The sequence below is a fragment of the Pelophylax lessonae genome (genome assembly GCF_965119305.1).
Source record: "Pelophylax lessonae genome assembly, chromosome: 2".
NCBI lineage: Eukaryota > Metazoa > Chordata > Amphibia > Anura > Ranidae > Pelophylax > Pelophylax lessonae.
Window position 1 is genome coordinate 373,297,160 of NC_138769.1, and position 20,721 is coordinate 373,317,880.

Consider the following 20,721-nt stretch of genomic DNA (forward strand, 5'->3'; position numbering starts at 1 on the left):
GCAGGTGTCTCCCAGAAAACAGCAGGCTTCTATGATCACTTACAACTGTGTTCAGCTGCCAGGTAGCTATTTAAGGCTGATCCTCTCTTTCCCAGGCGCATCACTATTTTGATTGCCTCCTTGCTGCCTGAACCAAGTGTCTGTGATTCTGATCCATACCCTGATCTATCCTGTACCCCTTGCCTTGCTCCTGCTCTCTGCTTTGTATCCAGTCATCCAGTCTAGTTTGCCCTCTTCCTTGCTTCCCTGCTCCTCTTGACCTGTATAGTGTATATATTTGTAGATAGTTGGTTCTTTAGTTATTGTCTTTGGGGTTGGTTTTTGTTTTCCTGGTATTTGCTTTGTTCACTGTTGCTGTGTATGTTTTTTTTTTGTGGTTCACTATAATAAATTTTACTTTAAGGCTATCTATATTGTTTTGGTGTGTAGCTACATGTGTCTGGTCTCCCTAGCTGCTGCTGAACCCTGACACAAGGTTCTTTCCTTTCAATTTGTGCCAGTCCCTGGACCGCTTACAGAGCCTGTTTGGGGCGGTACAAGACCTGTAACTTTAAGGGGTGATTGTCCCGATTCCGACATGAGAACATTTTCATGGTTTTTGCTAACACCTGTTTACAGTTCCCAGGAAGGAAGGCAAGGTGCGTCCAATCCTGGACCTCAAGGCGCTTAACTGCTTTGTGCAGGTGCAGAAATTCAGGATGGAGTCCATTCGCACGGTGGTGGCATCCCTGAACAGGGGGGTTTTCTTGTCTCTATGGACATCAAGGATGCTTACCTTCACATTCCAATATGTGCCAGTCACCAGTGCTTCCTCCACTTTGCCGTGGGAGAGGAGCATTATCAGTTTGTGGCGTAACCCTTTGGTCTCGCCTCTGCTCCTCGGGTCTTCTCAAAAGTGTTAGCCCTGGTGCTAGCGTTGTTACGCCAACGGGGATCTTGGTACTGGGCTACTTGGACCACCTCCTTCTGCGAGCGGAGTCTCCTACTGCTCTGGTGGAAAACCTGGAAATCACCATACGAACTCTGAGGGAGTTTGGCTGGATTCAGAATTTTCAGAAGTCTGCTGTGGTTCCGTCCACAAAGCTGGACTATTTGGGTCTGACTCTGGACTCGGCCTTAGCTAGACAAACTCCAAAAACAGCAGGCTGCGATTCATCTCCTACTGTCCAGCAGATGGTCATCCTCCGGACTTGCATACGGGTGCTGGACCTGATAGTGTCTACCTTCAAGGCGGTTCCATTTGCACAGTTCCATACCAGGCTCCTGGCAAAGGGAGAATCAGGTCAAATGGGATTCTGCAGTATCTGGACAATCAAATCCAGCCGAGCCGGGGGAATGAAAGAGTCCCTAATATGGTGGCTTCGGTCTCCAGCGCTCCGGCTGGGCAAATCCTTCCTCCCCTTGTATTGGGACAGTGGTCACCACGGATGCCAGCCTGTCCGGCTTGGGAGGTGTCCTCGGCAAAAAATCTGCTCAGGAGATCTGGACACTGGAAGAGTCCAGACTACCGATTAATGTCCTGAAACTCCGAGCGATCAGACTGTGTCTGGATCATTGGACGGCTCATCTTCAGGGATGTCCAGTGCGCATTCAATCGCAATGCCATGCTTATGTCAATCACCAAGGGGGCACAAGAAGTTTTCTGGCAGCTCTGGAGGTAGCGGCATTCTAAGGTGGGTAGAACGCTTCATTCCAGCCCTCTCCGCTGTACACATTCCCAGGGTGGAAAATTGGCAGGCGGATTACCTCAGTGAGTCGGCAGGCTTTGGACCAAGGGGAGTGGCCCCTTCATCTGGAGGTGTGTCTCCAGTGGTGCACCCCTGAGGTGGATCTGTTGGCTTCTTGGCTCAACCAAAAGGTGCAGAGGTTTGTGGTTCAGTCAAGGGATTCTTTGGTAGATGCCACAGATGCGCTGGTGGTCAGTATCGTCTGATCTATGCCTTCCCTTCTCTCAAGCTTCTGCCAGGACTCCTACGCAGGGTCAAGGCAGAAGGGATTCCGGTTATCCTAGTGGCACTGGACTGGCTTTGCCGGGCCTGGTGCGCTGATCTAGTGCGGCTGGTCGCCGACATCCCTTAGAAGCATCCTCTCAGGGAGGATTTGCTGTCACAAGGACCGATCTTCCATCCTACTTTACAGTCGCTGGCTTTGACAGCTTGGCTGTTGAACGTCAGGTACTAAAGGATAAAGGGTTTGTCTGAGACGGTGATTCCTACATTGTTAAAATCTAGGAAATTTACCTCTAGGAAGATCTACCATCATACGTGGCAGACATATATTGCGTGGTGGGAATCTCTTGGGGTTCATCTTCGCTCCTTCTCGGTGGCTTGGGTCTTAACCTTCCTTCAACGGGGGTTGAACAGAATTTGTCCAGCAGATGGTCATCTTCCGGACTTGCATGCGGGTGCTGGGCCTGATGGTGTCTACCTTCGAGGCGGTCCTGTTTGCACAGTTCCATAGGAGACCTCTGCAAAGGGAGATTCTGGCCAAATGCGAAAAGACTCCGCAGTGTCTGAACAATCAGATCCAGCTGAGCCAGGGAACGAAAGAGTCCCTGATATGGTGGTTCGGTCTCCGGCTGAGCAAATGCTTCCTCCCCTTGTATTGGACAGTGGTCACCACGGATGTCAGCCTGTATGGCTGGGGAGGCGTCCTCAGCAAAAATTCTGCTCTGGGGATCTGGATACTGGAAGAGTCCAGACTACCGATCAATGTCTTGGAACTCCAAGCGATCAGACTGTGCCTGGAACATTGGACGGATCGTCTCCAGGAATTACCAGTGCGCATTCAATCGGACAACGCCACGGCCATTGCTTATTTCAATCACCAGGAGGGGACAAGAAGTGTCCTGGCAGCTCTGGAGGTAGCCGGCATTCTAAGGTGGGTAGAAGGAAATCTTCTTCAAGGAAGATCTACCATCGTACGTAGAGGATGTACATTGCGTGGTGTGAGCCTTTTGGGGTCCCCATTCCTTTTCGGTGGCTCGGATCTTGACCTTCCTTCAACAGGAGGTTGAGCAGAAACTGGCCTTGAGTACTATGAAGGGCCAGATATCGGCCTTAGCGGTTTTATTTCAATGGCTCTTGGCCACACACTTCGTGGCATGTACTTTTCTTCAGGGAGTTCAGCATTTGGCTCCTCCAGTGCAGTCGCCTTTACCACCTTGGGACCTCAATTGGGTGCTCTCAGTCCTCCAGAAGCCTCCCTTTGAGAATCTTCGGGAGTATCCCCCGCTTACGCAATCCCAGAAAGTTACCTTTTTGATGGCTATCACCTCTGCGCACAGGGTGTCTGAATTGGTGGCGTTATCCTGTCGTTCACCTTACTTGGTGGTTGTAATGTTCTGGTACCTCTGGTACCCTTTATTTCACTTTCCATTCAGTGTATGCGTCCCACCATTCTCTTCTGGTAGGTGCGCATACACCTTTAAGACCGATGCTGTCATCACTGAGCGCCGCAGAGCGGCTATTTCAACCGCCGGCGTTCTCACTCACATGTTCGTTCAACCTGCCTTGAAGCTCACATGCTCACAAGCGTACTTCGCTGTCGGAACCTCGCTACTGATCCCTGTATCCCGCTACCGGATCACTCGCTCATATCGAACCTCTCTACTACTGCTTGCTATTAGTGATAAGTACCCCGCAGGGGAATCCTCCATAAACCTTCCTACTAAGCTTACACTATCTAGCTCTGCATATTAAGGACTGTTACTATCATCTGCACTGTTGTTTAGATTGCTAGCTCTTGAGCCTACTAACATCTATCCTTGCACTGGGTTAGTCTCTACTGTATGTCATCTGCTATCCTACCACCTACTACCATACATGATTGCTAACCTATCTGCATCCTACCTGTTACCATCTATACTCTCATGAACATTTCTCTCAAGTGCTGTTCACCTATTGTCACTGTGCATACCTGTCTCTTTAGCTCATCACCACTATACTGCTATATACATCTATCACTCCAGGAACATCTTATTGAGTGTGTATATTTGTATGCTGAATCAGACAGACCACAGTGATGAGTCTTGGGAGTTGGAATTGGTATTTCAACGTATCTCTACATGACTACTGAGTGGAGTTTTTCTGCAGCTGCAAATCCATCTTGTTTCAGAAAACGCAGGAGCGTTACAGTGGTTCACAGAGATAAGGTGGTTCTTCGCCCCTGTCCATCATTCCTTCTAAAGGTTGTCTCTAATTTTCATTTGAATGAAGACATTGTGTTTCCTTCCCTGTGTCCCAGGCCAAAACATCTGAAGGAAATTGCTTTGCATGCCTTGGATGTGGTCCGGGTGATTAGGGAGTACTTGCCAGCTACTGAGTCTTTTAGGAAATCAGACTCAGTATTTGTGCTTATGGATGGGCCTCAGAAGGGGTTGTCCGCCTTGCTCTGCGACCATTACCAGATGGATTAGACAGACAGTGATTCAGGCCTATTCCATTAAGGGTCAGGTTCCTCCTTTCCCTGTCAAGGCGCACTCTACTCAGGCGCTCAATGCCTCCTGGGCCTTCCGTCATCAGGCTTTAGTGACGCAAGTTTGCAAGCCGGCCACCTGGTCGTCGGTGAACACTTTCAAAAAGTTCTATAAAGTAGATGTGTTGACATCTGCAGATGCTTTCTTTGGCCACAAGGTTTTGCAGGCTGATGTTTAGAGGACCTGGTCCTCTTTGAGGCTGTATTGTTTTTTTCAGGTGAGCTCTAGATGTTTTGTTTGAGCTCCTGTTTACCTGGTTGGCTAAAGTTAGCCTTGGGAATTTATTTTCCACTGTTCCCACCCCTCATGTTTAACACTGCTTTGGGATGTCCCAATGGTTAAGAAAATCAGGAGCTGTGTCTGTCAATGAACGAAAGATTAAATGGGATTTTTGACTTACCGTAAAATCCATTTCTCTGATGTTCATTGAAGGACACAGCACCCACCCCTCTGTGGAGTTGTAATTCTTCTGACACTGCTTGTAACAAAACTGAGTACCTATAGCAGAGAGGGGGAGTATACCCACTGGGACTGCCCATAGGCGTAGCCAGACTTTTTTTTTTGCCCAGTGTCCTACTCCTGTAGTATAACCTAATGGTTAAGAACATCAGGAGCTGTGTCCTTCAATGAACATCACAGAAATGGAATTTACGGTAAGTCAAAAATCCCATTTTTTTGTTCTCTCATAGCCAAAGTCGTAACAAAGTTGCACTCATCCAAAGTTGCCCAGTAAAGTCACAAAAGAAAATGCACAATTTTTAAGTTGCATATGTGTGGACGGAGCCCTAAGAAGAAAGGGGTGAGGTGGTTGCCCCTGGGAGCAGAGGACAGGTTGGAAATCAGTTGGCCCTCTCCACTATAAATAGGGAAGAAAAGCTGTCTTTACCAAAAGTATTGAGTAACCATTTTTTTTCTTTTAAAAACTGTGTTTCTGCCTTCTATGTGTTCTGCTATAGCAATGATACATGTATTGTTCCTGTGCAATCTAAACTGAACAAAATTATAAACGCAACACTTTTGTTTTTGCCCCCATTTTTCATGAGCTGAACTCAAAGATCTAAGACTTTTTCTATGTACAAAAATGGCCTATTTTTCTCAAATATTGTTCACAAATCTGTATAAATCTGTGTTAGTGAGCACTTCTCTTTTGCAGAGATAATCCACCCTCCTCACAGGTGTGGCATATCAAGATGCTGATTAGACAACATGATTATTGCACAGGTGTGCCTTAGACTGGCCACAATAAAAGGCCACTCTAAAATGTGCAGTTTTACTGTATGGGGGGGGGGGGGGGGGTCCTGAAAACCAGTCAGTATCTGGTGTGATCACCATTTGCCTTAACCAAATAAGGTTGTTGATTGTGGCCTGTGAAATGTTGGTCCACTCCTCTTCAATGGCTGTGCGAAGTTGCTGGATATTGGCAGGACCTGGAACATGCTGTCATATACGCCGATGCGGAGCATCTCAAACATGCTCAATGGGTGACATGTCCGGTGAATATGCTGGCCATGCAAGAACTGGGATTTTTTCAGCTGCCAGGAATTGTGTACAGATCCTTGCAACATGGGGCCGTGCATTATCATGCTGCAACATGAGGTGATGATCATGGATGAATGGCACAACAATGGGCCTCAGGATCTCGTCACAATACCTCTGTGCATTTAAAATGCCATTAATAAAATGCAGAAAAAAGGGGGGGGGGAGATTGGTGCAATCGGACGGCACGAGCTGCTGCGATAATCTGGATATGGGCAAAAAGCAGATGGCAGAGTCCAGTGGAATTGCTAACACTTTGATGGCTGCAGGCTTTGTAGGGTGAAGTAACCCTGTATGGATCCAAGACAAAGAGAGAGAGAAGACCAAGCGCCAATCTAAGTGTAGCAATAAAGTCAATTTAATAGCAATTTAAAAGAATATTACTCACAAGCGAGCGTAAAAAACAGGCATCTCAATAAGTATGGGGCATCTGGGCACTGTTCATCCAGGGTGTCATTCAGGATCCCTTGTGGAGCTGGCGCTGTGGGGGATGAGCGGCGATCTCCTGTTGTGAGGCAGGGGACGTGCAGATCCTTCAGCGGCAGTGTAGCAGCGTGGGTCCCTGGGTCGGAGGGCTATGACATCACTTCCTGGGTATGCTGGTGTGTGGAACGGCGACGCGTTGCGGAGCATGCGCTCCTTCTTCAGGCCGCTGAAGGATCTGCACGTCCCCACCCTGGATGAACAGTGCCCAGATGCCCCATACTTATTGAGATGCCTGTTTTTTACGCTCGCTTGTGAGTAATATTCTTTTAAATTGCTATTAAATTGACTTTATTGCTACACTTAGATTGGCGCTTGGTCTTCTCTCTCTCTTTGTCATTAATAAAATGCACCCGTGTTCATTGTACATAACATATGCCTGCCCATATCATAACCCCACCGCCACCATGGGCCAATCGATCCACAACATTGACATTGGCAAACCGTTCACCCACAGAACAGCATACACGCTGTCTGCCATCTGCCCTGTATAACCAGGATTCATCTATGAAGAGAACACCTTTCCAAAGTACCAGACACCATCGAATGTGAGCACTTGCCCACTCAAGTCGGTTACGATGAACTGCAGTCAGGTTGAGACCCAGAAGAGGATGATGAGCATGCAGATGAGCTTCCCTTAAATGGTTTCTGACAGTTTGTGCAGAAATTCTTTGGTTATGCAAACCGATTTAAAAACACTGTGCTATGAGGTAAGCTGCTAGCACTTTTAATAACGATACAGACTTCCAAAAACAAAATAACAAGCAAATAGTGCAGCAGCCCTAATCAAATATAATAATAAAATATTAAATATAATAAAACCAATAAATGAAATATATATATATATATATATATATATATGACAGTATATGTAAATCATACAAAAAAGTCCATTGATGAGTGGTCAAATCCAGGAGAGAAAAGGTAAATGACACCAGCATTCCCAGAAGATCCATATACAGATAGTGGAAGAGGGTGACTGGAAAACCAGAAAGAAGCTTCATACCCAATGTGGTATAAGTAATCCCCTTACCAGATCAAAATGACCACTAAATCATAGGTGGTCAAAATAAGCAATCGACTGATCATCCCATCCATAGGCAATGATGCATAAAGGGTCAAACCGATTGTTGCAGCAGTTGTCCGGGTGGCTGGTCTCAGACGATCTTGGAGGTGAAGATGCTGGATGTGGGGGTCCTGGGCTGGTGTGGTTACACGTGGTCTGTGGTTGTGAGGCTGGTTGGATGTACTGCCAAATTCTCTGAAACGCCTTTGGAGACGGCTTATGGTAGAGAAATGAACATTTAATTCACGGGCAACAGCTCTGGTGGACATTCCTGCAGTCAGCATGCCTATTGCACACTTCCTCAAAACTTGCGACATCTGTGCATTGTGCTGTGTGATAAAACCAAACATTTTATTGTGCCCAGTCTAAGGCACACCTGTGCAATAATCAGGCTGTCTAATCAGCATCTTGATATGCCACACCTGTAAGATGGATGGATTATCTTGGCAAAGGAGAAGTGCTCACTAACACAGATTTAGCCAGATTTGTGAACAATATTTGAGATAAACAGGCCTTTTGCATACATAGAAAAAGTCTTAGATCTTTAAGGTCAGCTCATGAAAAATGGGGGAAAAACAAAAGTGTTGCATCTATAATTTTTTTCAGTGTATTTTCCATGTCCTGTAAATGGGATTTATGACTGTTCAGAGTACCCTGGCTGTATATTACAGGTAAGGGGGGGGGGGGGGGGTAGCAATCTCATTCTTCACAATGGTAACATGTCCTTCCAGAGCATTCTAGTAATAGTTCCTCCTTATTCCCCTAAAAGTGGAATGTAGCTCTCTTAACCAACATAAACTGTTTGTAATCCTTATGCTGCTATCATTAGTAGATAGTACATATGCTATATTGTCAAAAGTATTGGAACGCCTGCCTTTAAATGCACCTGAACGTCAATGGCATTCCAGTCTTAGTCCGTAGGGTTCTTAATTGAGTTAAACCACCTTTGCAGCTATAAAAGCTTCAACTCTTCTGGGAAGGCTGTCCACAAGGTTTAGGAGTGTGTCTATGGGAATGTTTGACCATTCTTCCAGAAGCACATTTGAGGTCAAACACTGATGTTGGACGAGAAGGCCTGGCTCACAGTCTTTGCTCTAATAATTCATCCCAAAGATGTTCTATTGGGTTGAGGTCAGGACTCTGTGCAGGCCAGTCAAGTCCCCCCCAACCCAAACTCACTCAAGCCCAACCCCTGAAAAACAACCCCACGCCATAATCCACCAAATGATTTGGACACAAAGTAAAGTCCATAAAGACATGGATGAGCGAGGTTTGGGTGGAGGAACTTGACAAAAGAACACCTTTGGGATGAATTAGAGAAGAGACTGTGAGCCAGGCCTTTCCTCATCTAACATCAGTAAAGAACTATTTAGAATTATAAAAAAAAGTTTACGCTCAGATAAAAGCTTCAACCACAGGCTTTAGTAAACCTTTTCCAAAAAGTTAGATAAGGTTTATGCAAATGTATGCTAACATTTTGTAATCTTAATCCTTAGAGCGGTAGTATACCGCTTTTTGACTTTTAACTACAGGTAAGCCTACAATAAGGCTTACCTGTAAGTGCAATTAATATCTCCTAAACCTGCACGGTTTAGGAGATATTACCACTGCATGCAGCCGCTGACGAGTGCGGCGCATGCGCTCTGAAGGTCCGGCAGAGCTTCAGAGTTCCTTGCTGGGAATTGCCGGAAAATTACTCCGGCGCGCATGCATACTAGCTCATTATGCCTTTGTATTGCAGGGTTTTTTGTCATTAGAGTTTACTACCGCTTTAAGGCTTCATTCATACAGGTACAGTATTGTGCAAACATTTTAGGCAGGTGTGAAGAAATGCTGTAAAGCAAGAATCCTTTTAAAAATATATATTTTGATTGAGCAAACCGAAGAAAATCAAAATTTGGTGTAACTACCGTTTGACTTCAAATCAGCATCAATTCTTACCAATGCAAACTTTCACAAAGTCACATATGCGCATTTACATGCAGTTGATGCATTTGTCCTGTGAGGTCACTTCCTTTTGCTGGGCTTTGTACACAGTGAAGCATTGGCAGTGCTTTTTTGCACAGAAATGCAGCATACCACCTTCTTTGGCTGCACTAATGTGGACTATGCCCATAGATTACCTTGATTTTGCACTGTTTATGCAGTGCAAAATGCATTTAACTGCAGCCCACCACGTGGTGTTAATGGGCACTAACAGAAACAGCTGTTTAGGAGGCACTGCCAAACTCTACTATGGTGAGGTTGTGAAAGACCGGTTATGTCACAGGTCATACACCATGTCAAGATTGAGCACAGCAACAAGACACAGTAGTTATACTGCATCAGCAAGAGCTCCCCAGGAAAAGATTTAAAAGCAGACTGGGGTTTCCAGCTGTGCAGTCAAAGCTCTTCATTCATTTGAATAGGCCTGCACCATTTTGAAAATGCAGCATCCAGGAAATCACATGGTGCTTTTGCACCATGCGATTTCCTGGCAGTTCCCACACTGCATTTCTAGGGTGCCATTCGGAATGAATGGCACCTACATTTTGGCTTGGTGAACAGATGCAATTCCTGCATGAGTGTGAACCAGGCCTTAGGTTATGAAAACCATTAGAATGAAACAATTCAGTAGCTGACCTCAAATACACCTTACACCTGCCCTCCCCCTCCAACGCAAGTGAGCACTGTTGTCCCTCTATACAGTCTGGCTACTGATAGATCATTTGTATGTTGTCTTCCTCTTGCATAGATATTCATTGGCAGAGTGTGCAAGAGCTGAGCAATTACATAACAGCCTACGGAGCAGCGCTGTAGTATGAAATGTGTCCCTGGGAGTCTAAAGCTCACCACACAATCTCCCCAAGCTCTAAAAATTGTCTGATTTGCTAAATTGAAAGGTGTGGCCAGCTTTATACACCTACAGTGAGCTAGTTGCGCTCCCAGCGTCACCGATTAGCACCCCCAAACATGAAAGCAAATGCATTTTTTGTTCAAAAATTGCAGTTAAATGCCCTTTGGGCTACTTTGCTGCATTTGACACCCATGAGGGCAACCAACCGATAAGTGTGGTTAGAAAATAATAAAATTATGCACCAAAATCCATGTACTCCCACTACACTGAATGAGGCCTGAAAGTGAAATCGACAGCTGAATGTCTCCCTCACACATACTTTTTATAAAGCTTGACTTACTATGCAGCCTGATCTTACAATCTCCTTTAGATTTACCAAAATTATGGCATAGGAAGACTCACTTGAACAATGCTTTCAAATCAGGTAGGCCCATGCACTAATGGTATGTAGAGACTGCTGTGTAGGGCAAAAACCTGGCAATGAAGGTGTAGTTGGCGAAAGTGAACATGCCCTTGGTTCTATCAGGAACTATCTGCAACTGGAAGTGACGGTCGGGACGAGAAAGTTACTCAGCATAGGCCACAAGCGCCAATAGTTTTCTTAATATACAGCACACAAAGCAGTGGTGGATATCTTACACCCATGCAAGTGTCAATTTTATACATTTATTTTAACAGTAAACTCCCCTTATATACTGAATCACAGTATTACTCTATTTGAATATAGTAAATATAGCAAGAAACCTGCCGGTAGAAGGTAGCGACGGCCATCTTCATACACCCCCCACTGCTTAGCGTCAAACTCATATAGTGAAATAGACCATTTCACTTGGTCGCGGTGAAATAGTCCCATTTCAGTATATATGGCAAGTTTATTGCTAAAATCAGTGTAAAATTCAAGAGTTGCTTGGGAGCAAGTGGTCTGCTGCTTTATGTTCTGTCACATTAGGAAACTGTCACATTAGGAAACCTGCGCAGTAAGTGTCTCATCCAACCGTCACTTCAGGTTGCAGAATCTGATAGGGTGTTCTATCAGAATACTGCTACCTATTGCAGTGCTTCTTAACCAGGGTTTCTTAAGTGGTTGCTAAGGGTTCCTTAAACAATGGGCAATTTCTGCCTCAGACAAGTTCCCCTGACACCATTTATCTTTTTAGCTATCTGGAAGAAGGCAATTCTTCCCAATGTCCACAACTGTAACGAGCATTCATAGGTTGAACTGGATGGACTGGTGTTTTTCAACCTATGCAACATTCATCCCACTGACCACCACATTAATGCATCATGAGTTGTAAATATAGCAATTTTTTAGCAGGGGTTCCCTGAGATCTGAAAATGTCAAGGGTTCCTCTGTTGAAAAGGTTGAGAAAGGCTGACCCCTATTGAGATGTTTAATTTTGACCAGAGAGGTGAAAAATTGAATGCTGCCTTAGACTAGGCAGGCAAGATTAGCACATTAGGATGGCTTTAAGAAAAAAAAAAATTGCGATTAGTGAATGTCTACTTGGAAATCTGATCTTAGCCCATTAAAAGCTGCATTTTCTGTGCTGAATGGCTAATTCTGTACTGGATTTTCTCAAATCTAAACATTCTTACAGTATGAAGCTGCTCCTAAAGTTAAGGCCTAGGTGCAGGAACCCTTTCCTGGTTGTTTCTCCAATTCCCCATTAAATAAAGTCCTGAGCCATAATACACCACTCCCAAGAGTGGAATCAAGAATCCATTGGTTTAGCATATGTTCAATCAGTACACCAAAGACCCTCCAATAAATAAGTCTCCCCCTACACAAGAGCAAAGCATATTAGGTGGAGGACCCTGACCGCTGGAGTTCATTTTACTCTTAATGTGGCATCCAACATTCTGACGTTGCATTTACAGGGTATGTAAAAAACCCTCCAGTGAGTTGCCATTGCCCATCAAGAAATATGTTTGTGGCAGTCATGTCAAAAAAAAAAAAAAAAAAACACGACAACCTTGAACCATTAATACAGCAACCACATGCAAGGACAGCTTAGCTACAATGCATTATATTTTGGGGGTTAATACAAGTTTTAAAGGCATAGCACCACACTTGCATTCCTCAGATTCAAGCAGTTAGGGATAGTTTTGATTATTTAAGAGGCAATGTTCTCCAACAGTCCCATGCATGCCTTCAGTGTATCTGCATCATATCCTCCCATTTCTAATGACTCCTGTAGCATGGTCTGACCAGCCTGTGTGCCAAGCATGGAGCATTACATACTGAATATGTATGGAGCTTTTGAGCCATCAGGGGCTACAGTTATGCTGGGTACCCAAGGGATTTGAATTTAATTGACTGGTTCAGCAAGGATGGCTGAACAAAAAAAAAAAAAAAAAAAAGTTTTAAAGTCCTAGTCATCTTTTGGATTTCATAATTAGCCAGTTATACCCTATAAAATTCTAAGATGCCATTACACAGTAAAGAGAAGACAACCATGTACAGTTTTGCCTGTTTATTTTACAGAACATAATAACTTAGAATTTGTTTCTTGATTGAAAGATCACTTCTTGCCTGCTTTTATGGCAGATTTTGTCACTTTGCCTACAGCCGCTGCCTTCTTCTCTACACCTTTAACGACACCAACAGCCACCGTCTGCCTCATGTCACGAACAGCAAATCGACCTGCAAAGACAAGTGTTAGTCTGTCTTGTCAAACCACTTAGCAATTTTGATACATTACATACAACTCCGGCCCTTATTACTCTACTGTGCAAAGAAATTAGAGCTCAAGTATGGCTTGAGTTTGTGGGAATTCACACTATACCTTATTTTAAAAGGACAATCATTCAAACCCCAGGCTAACAAGACCACCACAAAGACAGCATTACACATACTTAATGATTAGGAATTAATCTTAATTAGGAAGTAGACCTTGCCTTACACCAGAAAAGCTTTTCCATGTTTATAAAGGCCCTACTAGATTACAGTACTAGATTACCGAGCTCGTTTTCAATAGTGTGCATTGTCAGATATTAAGACCCCACTCCCCTTGAAGTGAATCTCCAGCTTTATACACTACACAGTGGGCCAAGCTGGCCCAAACAAACGTCCCCCACTGACATGCGAGGCCACTGGTTGTAGCTGAGGCTACATACTGCACTTTGTTCCAGGTTCAAGCCAAAACTTTGTCTCTTGCCCAGTCTGGTCAGTGCTCAACCAAAGAAAGCAATGTATTCTATCAATAAATACAAAGCTTCCGATTGGCTAAGAGGTGGACTGATGTCACAACTTCTGAGTTGGAAGCTTTGTATTCATTGCTAAAATACAAAGTGTTCCCTGGCCAAACACGGATCATATTCCACTTTCCCCAGTATGACACGAGGTCTCAGCTTGAACCTGAAAGTACGGTATGCTGCATGTAGTCTCAGCTACATCCAGCCTCATGTTAGGATGTTTGTTAAGCCAAGGTGGCCAAAACAAAGTTAAAAGTGCATCAAAAACTAGTTAAGCTTTAAGATCCATAAAAAAAAAAAAAAATAAGTTACACACCAAGTGGAGGGTATTCTTGGAAGGATTCAACACACATTGGTTTTCCAGGAATCATGTTAACAATAGCAGCATCTCCAGACTTCAGGCTTTTGGGGTTATCCTCAAGTTTCTTTCCTGATCTACGGTCAATCTTTTCCTTGAGCTCTGCAAACTTGCAGGCTATATGAGCTGTGTGACAATCCAAGACTGGGGCATAGCCAGGATTGATTGTTCCAGGGTGATTGAGAATGATGACCTGCAAAAAAAGAAAATTCAGTGGAAATCCCAAGAGATTCAAAAAGCCATATGGCAGTTTCTGCAAGTAGCAGAAAGCAGGCCTTTAAAAAACTGGTCACCTCAAAAGAGCCCCTTTCCCCCATCTTTCAATTACACTGTAAGGGCTCTTTAACACCAGGCCTAACCACAAGGGCACTAGAAAGCCAGTTTTCTGTGTCCGGTTTAAACAATGCTGCACATAAATGCATTTTTAGGCAGCACAGTGCATGGGACTATTGCATCACCCCTGCACACATTCTAGTGTGTGGTCTGATGGGACAAGGAATCAAACCCAGGGGCCATCATCATTTTGGGCCAGCTACAGCATAACAGCCAGGCAATATTCAATATTGAACCGAAAGTCAGTATGTTTCTACATTTCAGAAAATCTAGCCTTTACTGGATTTTAGAAATTCAGTCTAATGCATCACTAAAAAGGTTACCTGTACAACTACAAGGTTGCCAGTGTCGGGGGGAAAAAAAAAAAAAAAAAAACTTTAAGTAAAGCTAGTGATTTAATGGGAGAAAACCAGGCACTAAAGTTTGATAAACATTCACTACACTTCAAAAGGTGGCAATTTAACATTCAATAAATGAGGTGCACTGAAGGGAAATGGTGCCAAAATTAAGTTTTCACAAATTGGATTATACACAACACGAGTTAGTCAGCCATTGGCATCTTTAGCACAAGAGATATTTATCCTTTTAAAAATTTTGACACATCTCTCTACATTGGTCTGTTGGTGTTAAGCCTGTTTGCTGCATTTTGTTTAAAAATGCACCCCTGAAATGCATTAACACGCGTTTCATGACCCATGAAAAAAAAAAAAAACGTTAATACATTCTAGCACAGCCTTTTTCAGTGTATGTTCAGTTAAAAGCAGACAAAATTCCCAAACCGTATACGCATGTGATCTGTGTCCCCATCACCAAAGAGCAATTACCTGAGCAGTGAAAACTCCAGTCTCCATTGGAGGGTCGTTCTTGCTATCACCAGCTACATTGCCTCTCCTGACATCTTTTACAGAAATATTCTTGACGTTAAATCCTACGTTGTCACCAGGTAAAGCCTCTGTTAAAGCCTCATGATGCATTTCAACAGACTTTACTTCTGTAGTCACATTTCCAGGAGCAAATGTCACAACCATGCCTGGCTTCAAGACACCAGTTTCCACTCTTCCAACTGGAACTGTGCCTATGCCTAAAGAAAAGATGCATTGAATTATAGTACATTGAGATATCAGTATTTGATACTACTAGTAACCCCTTTAGATTCTCCCCATTACACTTACCTCCAATCTTGTACACATCTTGTAAAGGAAGGCGCAGTGGCCTGTTTGTGGGTCGGCTGGGAGGAATTATGGAATCCAGAGCTTCAAGCAGTGTTACTCCATTGGCATTTCCCTCTTTCCTGTCAATCTTCCATCCTTTGAACCATGTCATCTGAAAGATCAAATAGGTTTTCATTAAAGGCCTTGATATATTGTAAAGCTGCTACAATGATGTGCAGCTGAAATGTTTGCGAAGATCCCACATCTGGTTTAAACTAATACCTGAAACCTGTGGGGTACTTGCAGTATTGCCCGTTTTCACCACCAAGAATGCTACATTACTGTATATAGGCTGACAATTCACTTGAAGTAGAAAAACCTACCTTACTGCTAGTCTCCAACATGTTGTCCCCATGCCATCCAGAGATTGGCACAAATGCTACTGTATTTGGATTGTAGCCAATTTTCTTGATGTAAGAGCTAACTTCTTTGGTTATTTCTTCAAACCTTTTCTGGCTGTAAGGCGGCTCTGTGGAATCCATTTTGTTGACACCAATAATTAGTTGTTTGACTCCCAATGTGAATGCAAGAAGGGCGTGCTCTCTGGTCTGACCATTCTTTGAGATACCAGCCTCAAACTCTCCCACACCAGCAGCAACAATAAGGACTGCACAGTCAGCCTAGAGGGAAAAGAAAGAAAATTACTGGAAGATTCAAAGACTACAGCTTACCAATTCTTAAATGCTGCATTTTTTTACCTCCCCCCTACCTTTTATTTTCACCTGGTGATCCCGCCAGTAACACTTCTGCTTTAGTGTGCCTACTCTGACTGGAGGAGCAATAGACCCTTTCCCCAGCTGTAGCACTGCTCTTTGTGGGTGCATAGAAACAGGCAGCAGTGGGAACCATAGGGGTAGGGTGTGGTTTACTAGTACTGTATGAATTTGTGAATGCACACAGTCCAGCCATGTGCCTGCATGGGTGCCACCTTAGGTTAGGGCTTGCTAGAAAGGGCACCATCCAAAAGCAACTGCTCTATGCAATATTGCAGAGCAGCATAACACTTTAGACACCTTAAGGGGTTACAGAACAGTTTGGGATAAAGGTTTTACATAAATAAAAAGCAAACCTTTAAAATCAACCCCTGTCAGTGTTAAATATTTGTCTCAACCCTCCCAACTGCTACTTCGGTGGAATTACCCAGTGAAAATAGAAAGCCTGTAATAAATGAAATGACACCACTGGTAAGAATTGTCAAGATGAAATCTTATTTAAATACCACTTTAGAGTTTGTATAGGCAATTTTTTTTTTTTTTTTAAATAAAAACATGTCATTTACCTGCTCTGTGCAATGGCCTTGCAAATCAGCCTTAATCTTGGGTCCCCTGCCAGCACTCCTGATCCCTCCCCCTGCTGAGTGCCCCCATAGCAAGCTGCTTGCTCCAGAGCCACCTGTCTGAGAGCATGGCCTGACCCATTCCCTCACTGGCAGTGATTGAGAGCAGCAGGAGCCAATGGCTGCTGTGTCGTAGCCAGCTAATGAGGGAGAGACCCAGGAGAACAAGTTGTTAACCTCTTGTGAAGCTCAGGTCTTAAGTTTTGAACAAGTCAATCTGCAAAGATTCCCAGGTATAGACAAGCCCAATCTAGTGGCAAGCCATTATACATATAATTTCAAGGCTTACCTGTAGGTAAAATTAATATCTCCTAAATCTGCACGGTTTAGGAGATATTCACCCTGCATGCAGCCGCTGACACCAGCGGTGCATGCGCTCCAAAGGTCCGGTGTATCTTGCCGAACCTTCAGAGCTCCTTGCCGGAAAGTAAACTCCAGCACGCATGTGTGGGAGTGACATCACGGCTCCGACCACTCACAGCGCCAGAGCCCTCAAACAGAAGAGATGCCGAGGGAACATGTCAGCTCCCTCAGCGGTGTCCAGGCAACCTGTGTGGGGGCTTCGTTCCAAGGCAAGCATTTCATAATGTGCTAGCACATTATGCCATTGTCCTGCAGGGTTTTGTTTTTTTTAACACAGGGGTAACTGCTTTAAGAAAAGGCTTCTGCCTTCACAACTCCATTAAAAGCAGAGTCTTTCCCCAACAGTCAAACGTTCTGAGAATGCATAGGCATTTTGAAGACTTAACATTCAAAGTTCTATCCAATGGCCAGTTTAAGATATATTCACCATCATCCTAATGTCCTTCAACAGATTTGAATTTACTTAAACCTATGCCGAAAGGAGGCTGCCAGTGCCATCTGAAAGGGGTCAATTACCAGATTGCACTCTCCAGTTATTAAATCAACCCCAGTGTGATAAAGTCGTTCTGCACAGAAATCAATCAGCCACCAGGTTTTTGGTCGTCAAAGTTTAATTTAACAAGCTGATTGGAGAGTGCAAAATTCTGGTGCAGCTGTGCATGGTAACCAGTCTAAGCCCCCCTTTCACATCGGCAGGATTTGACATGTCAAATCGCAGCCCATTTCTAGCAACACTGTCCCAATCAGTGCAATGTCCTTTGCCGTAGTTCCTGCACTACCCTTCGCAACTTCAGGGGTGATTTCAATAGACATCTGTGCACAGCTGTAAAAAACAATCGCCCCCAAATTTGCACTGAATTGAAATTGCATGATTTCATCTGAATGTGCACAATTTCAAACTTGCGTTCAGTGTGAACATACCGCTAGTAATAAACCCCACTGATCAGAATCGTTATTTTGCCGAGTCATTGACCTAGCATAAGCAAGCAGAGTAACACAGTTTCATTTGCTACATGCTTCTTCTAGGCCAGTGACTTAAAAGCATAATCTATATCTTGAAAGCATGTTATACAGCATAGTGCTGTATAATTTGGCCCCTTCTATTACCCAAGGCTCTCCTCCCTGTGATGTCAGAGGGAACCTCAGCTCCTCCCTCTGCAGTCGTCTGAGCGAGGCAGGAGAGCACCGCCAACATCAGTTGACTGACCGCAGCGCTGCAAAAATCAAGGCATCGCCCAAAAAAAAAAAAAAAAAAAAAAACCCACACTGAGTGATATAACAGGGGATTCTAGTTAGTAGAGAAAGGGACTTTACCACTTTAATCTAACAAGGCAAAAAAATTGTTTTGGAGTGGAGGATTATAACACCTGCCAGTTTTTATTGCTGTATGTGCCCCCATTAGGGAGATTCAGCCTCTGTTCTGTTAAAGGTAAAGAAAATCCCAGATTTTGGGTTGTCACCAAAGTAATAGAGGGGAATCTTCCAGTGGGAAGACTAGTTCTGCTGACCTGACGAGCCAAAAGGAATTCCCTTAAAGTAGAACTATAGGCAAACTTTGGATAAGTAAAGGAGAGTTGTAACCCCTGCCAGATTTTCTCTCCCCCCCCCCCAATGTCCCATTGGAGATTTTCCTTCCACTCCCTGCCCCAAAGCCAAAACAGGACGTGAGAGGAAAGCTCCGCAAAATTAGAATTCCTCAGGGGGGCCCCCAGGTCACCGATAGTGACCCCCACAAAAAGATTTCACCTCTTACTTTTCTAGAGACAAACCAAATGTGTGATTTACTGACAATTGGAGGGAAATTAAAAAAAAAAAAAAGAAAAAAAAAAAGTAAAGGGGGGGGTTTATAACCATCACTTACGCTATCCCTGTCTTTCAACAAGGGGGCCCAGACACCCATGGTTTCTTATGGGGTGCCTTCGCAAAATGCCCAAAGATTGTATACAAGCCAGCAGGTGGGCCAAGCCTGCTTTTAGGTTATACAAGGCCACAGGTTCACATTGTGCACCATTACAACCTTTTAGCCACTAGGGTCCTAACCACTTGGTTGATAAGCAGGACATTAGGCACCTGTACAGCATCCTTGTTTGTCCCTGTCACCACTGGGGTCATAGCTTGAGTGTCGGTTCACACTATTGCGATCTGACTTAGGGGGGCGACCCGTGAAGTCGCATGCACCGCAACTTGGACGGACTTCATAAAATGAATGTCTATGCAAGTCGCCCCGAAGTAGTACAGGACCCTTTTTCTAAGTCGGAGCGACGTGTCGCTCCTTTTAGAACCGTTCCTGTACCACACAATGGACCACGACTTGTCAGGCGGACCAAGTCACACTAGTGTGAACCGGTACTGAGGGTGAAAAACATTGCAATACTAATTGACAGTGTACAAAGGTGCATTTGCTTTGAAAGAATGGGACACCAACATTGGATGGCCACCATGTGTTTAGGTTACTGCATTATGTAAAACTATTCAGTTTTATAGATTTTTAGAATGGGATGCCAAGATTAAAGGGTGCCTTGACTGGGAGAGAAAAAAATAAAGGGGGGGGGTTGAGAGAGACTGCACTATCTAGATTTTTACTTTAACATAATCCACTGATCACATTCTAGATTTAAAACTCTAAAACCCCATTTAGGAAACCGATCTGGATTCCTTGGGCTTCACATTTTGTCAAGCTAGTATTTAAGCCTCAGGCAGGAGAGGCAGCCTGATGTGGGTGAAAGTTGCTGAATGCCCGATGTAAAGAAAGTCCTAGTTACCTGGGAGGTGCCGGTGATCATGTTCTTGATGAAGTCCCTATGACCAGGAGCATCAATGATGGTGATGTAATATTTGCCAGTCTCGAACTTCCACAGGGAGATGTCAATAGTAATTCCACGTTCCCGTTCAGCCTTCAGCTTGTCCAGCACCCAGGCGTACTTGAAGGAGCCTTTCCCCATCTACGGACAGAAGACAAGAGCCGGCTGATTGCAGTCACCCCTCAGGAGAAGAGATTCGTCCGACTTGTTAGGACAATTCTCATGCACTTACCTCCGCAGCTTCCTTCTCAAACTTTTCAATGGTCCTCTTATCGATGCCGCCGCATTTGTAGATGAGGTGCCCGGTGGTGGTGGATTTCCCGGAATCGACATGGCCAATCACTACGATGTTGATGTGAATCTTCTCCTTTCCCATGGTGGCGGACACGTAACAGACCTGCTACCGGTACAAGCAAAGTTTCCGAGCAAGGGGAGTGAGAGATCTGGTCAAGCGGCACCTGAGATTTAAAGGTCCACGGCTGGGCGGGGCTGCGACTAGCGAATCACAGGCGCCGCATGCTGAATGTGCTGCGCTGTGATTGGCCGAGAACATCTAACCGGCAACAAGAACTTCAGCTGAGCACACCTGAGTCAGGTAAGACATGACTTTCTATGGGGTCTCTGACTTCAGCTTCATAACAATCAGTAATATCACACAGAAACCTATACAGGTGAGGTGCCAGGATTTGTTTTGTTCTTGAAAACAGTGATAATAAATAAACAGTA

General features: G+C 44.4%; 1 protein-coding gene across 1 annotated transcript; it reads right to left on the minus strand.

Annotated features, from left to right (window-relative positions):
• Nucleotides 1-12,881: 12,881 nt before the first annotated feature.
• On the minus strand, nt 12,882-20,418 carry LOC309547788 (elongation factor 1-alpha, oocyte form). Its single transcript, XM_082247780.1, has 7 exons — nt 20,228-20,418; nt 19,957-20,136; nt 15,819-16,115; nt 15,457-15,607; nt 15,109-15,365; nt 13,910-14,144; nt 12,882-13,042 (listed from the first exon to the last, which is right to left on the minus strand). Exons 1-7 carry the CDS (start codon nt 20,369-20,371, stop codon nt 12,921-12,923), a joined length of 1,386 nt encoding a protein of 461 aa, XP_082103906.1. The 5' UTR covers nt 20,372-20,418; the 3' UTR covers nt 12,882-12,920.
• Nucleotides 20,419-20,721: the final 303 nt, after the last annotated feature.

Excerpts from the sequence above, each read along its gene's own strand:
- LOC309547788 (XM_082247780.1), bottom strand. The coding sequence starts at position 20,371 with ATGGGAAAGGAGAAGATTCACATCAACATCGTAGTGATTGGCCATGTC. Across the intron at positions 20,137-20,227 it reads TTGAGAAGGAAGCTGCGGAG|ATGGGGAAAGGCTCCTTCAA; the intron begins GTAAGTGCATGA and ends TTCTGTCCGTAG. Across the intron at positions 13,043-13,909 it reads CCAAGAATACCCTCCACTTG|GTCGATTTGCTGTTCGTGAC; the intron begins GTGTGTAACTTA and ends TTGTCTTTGCAG.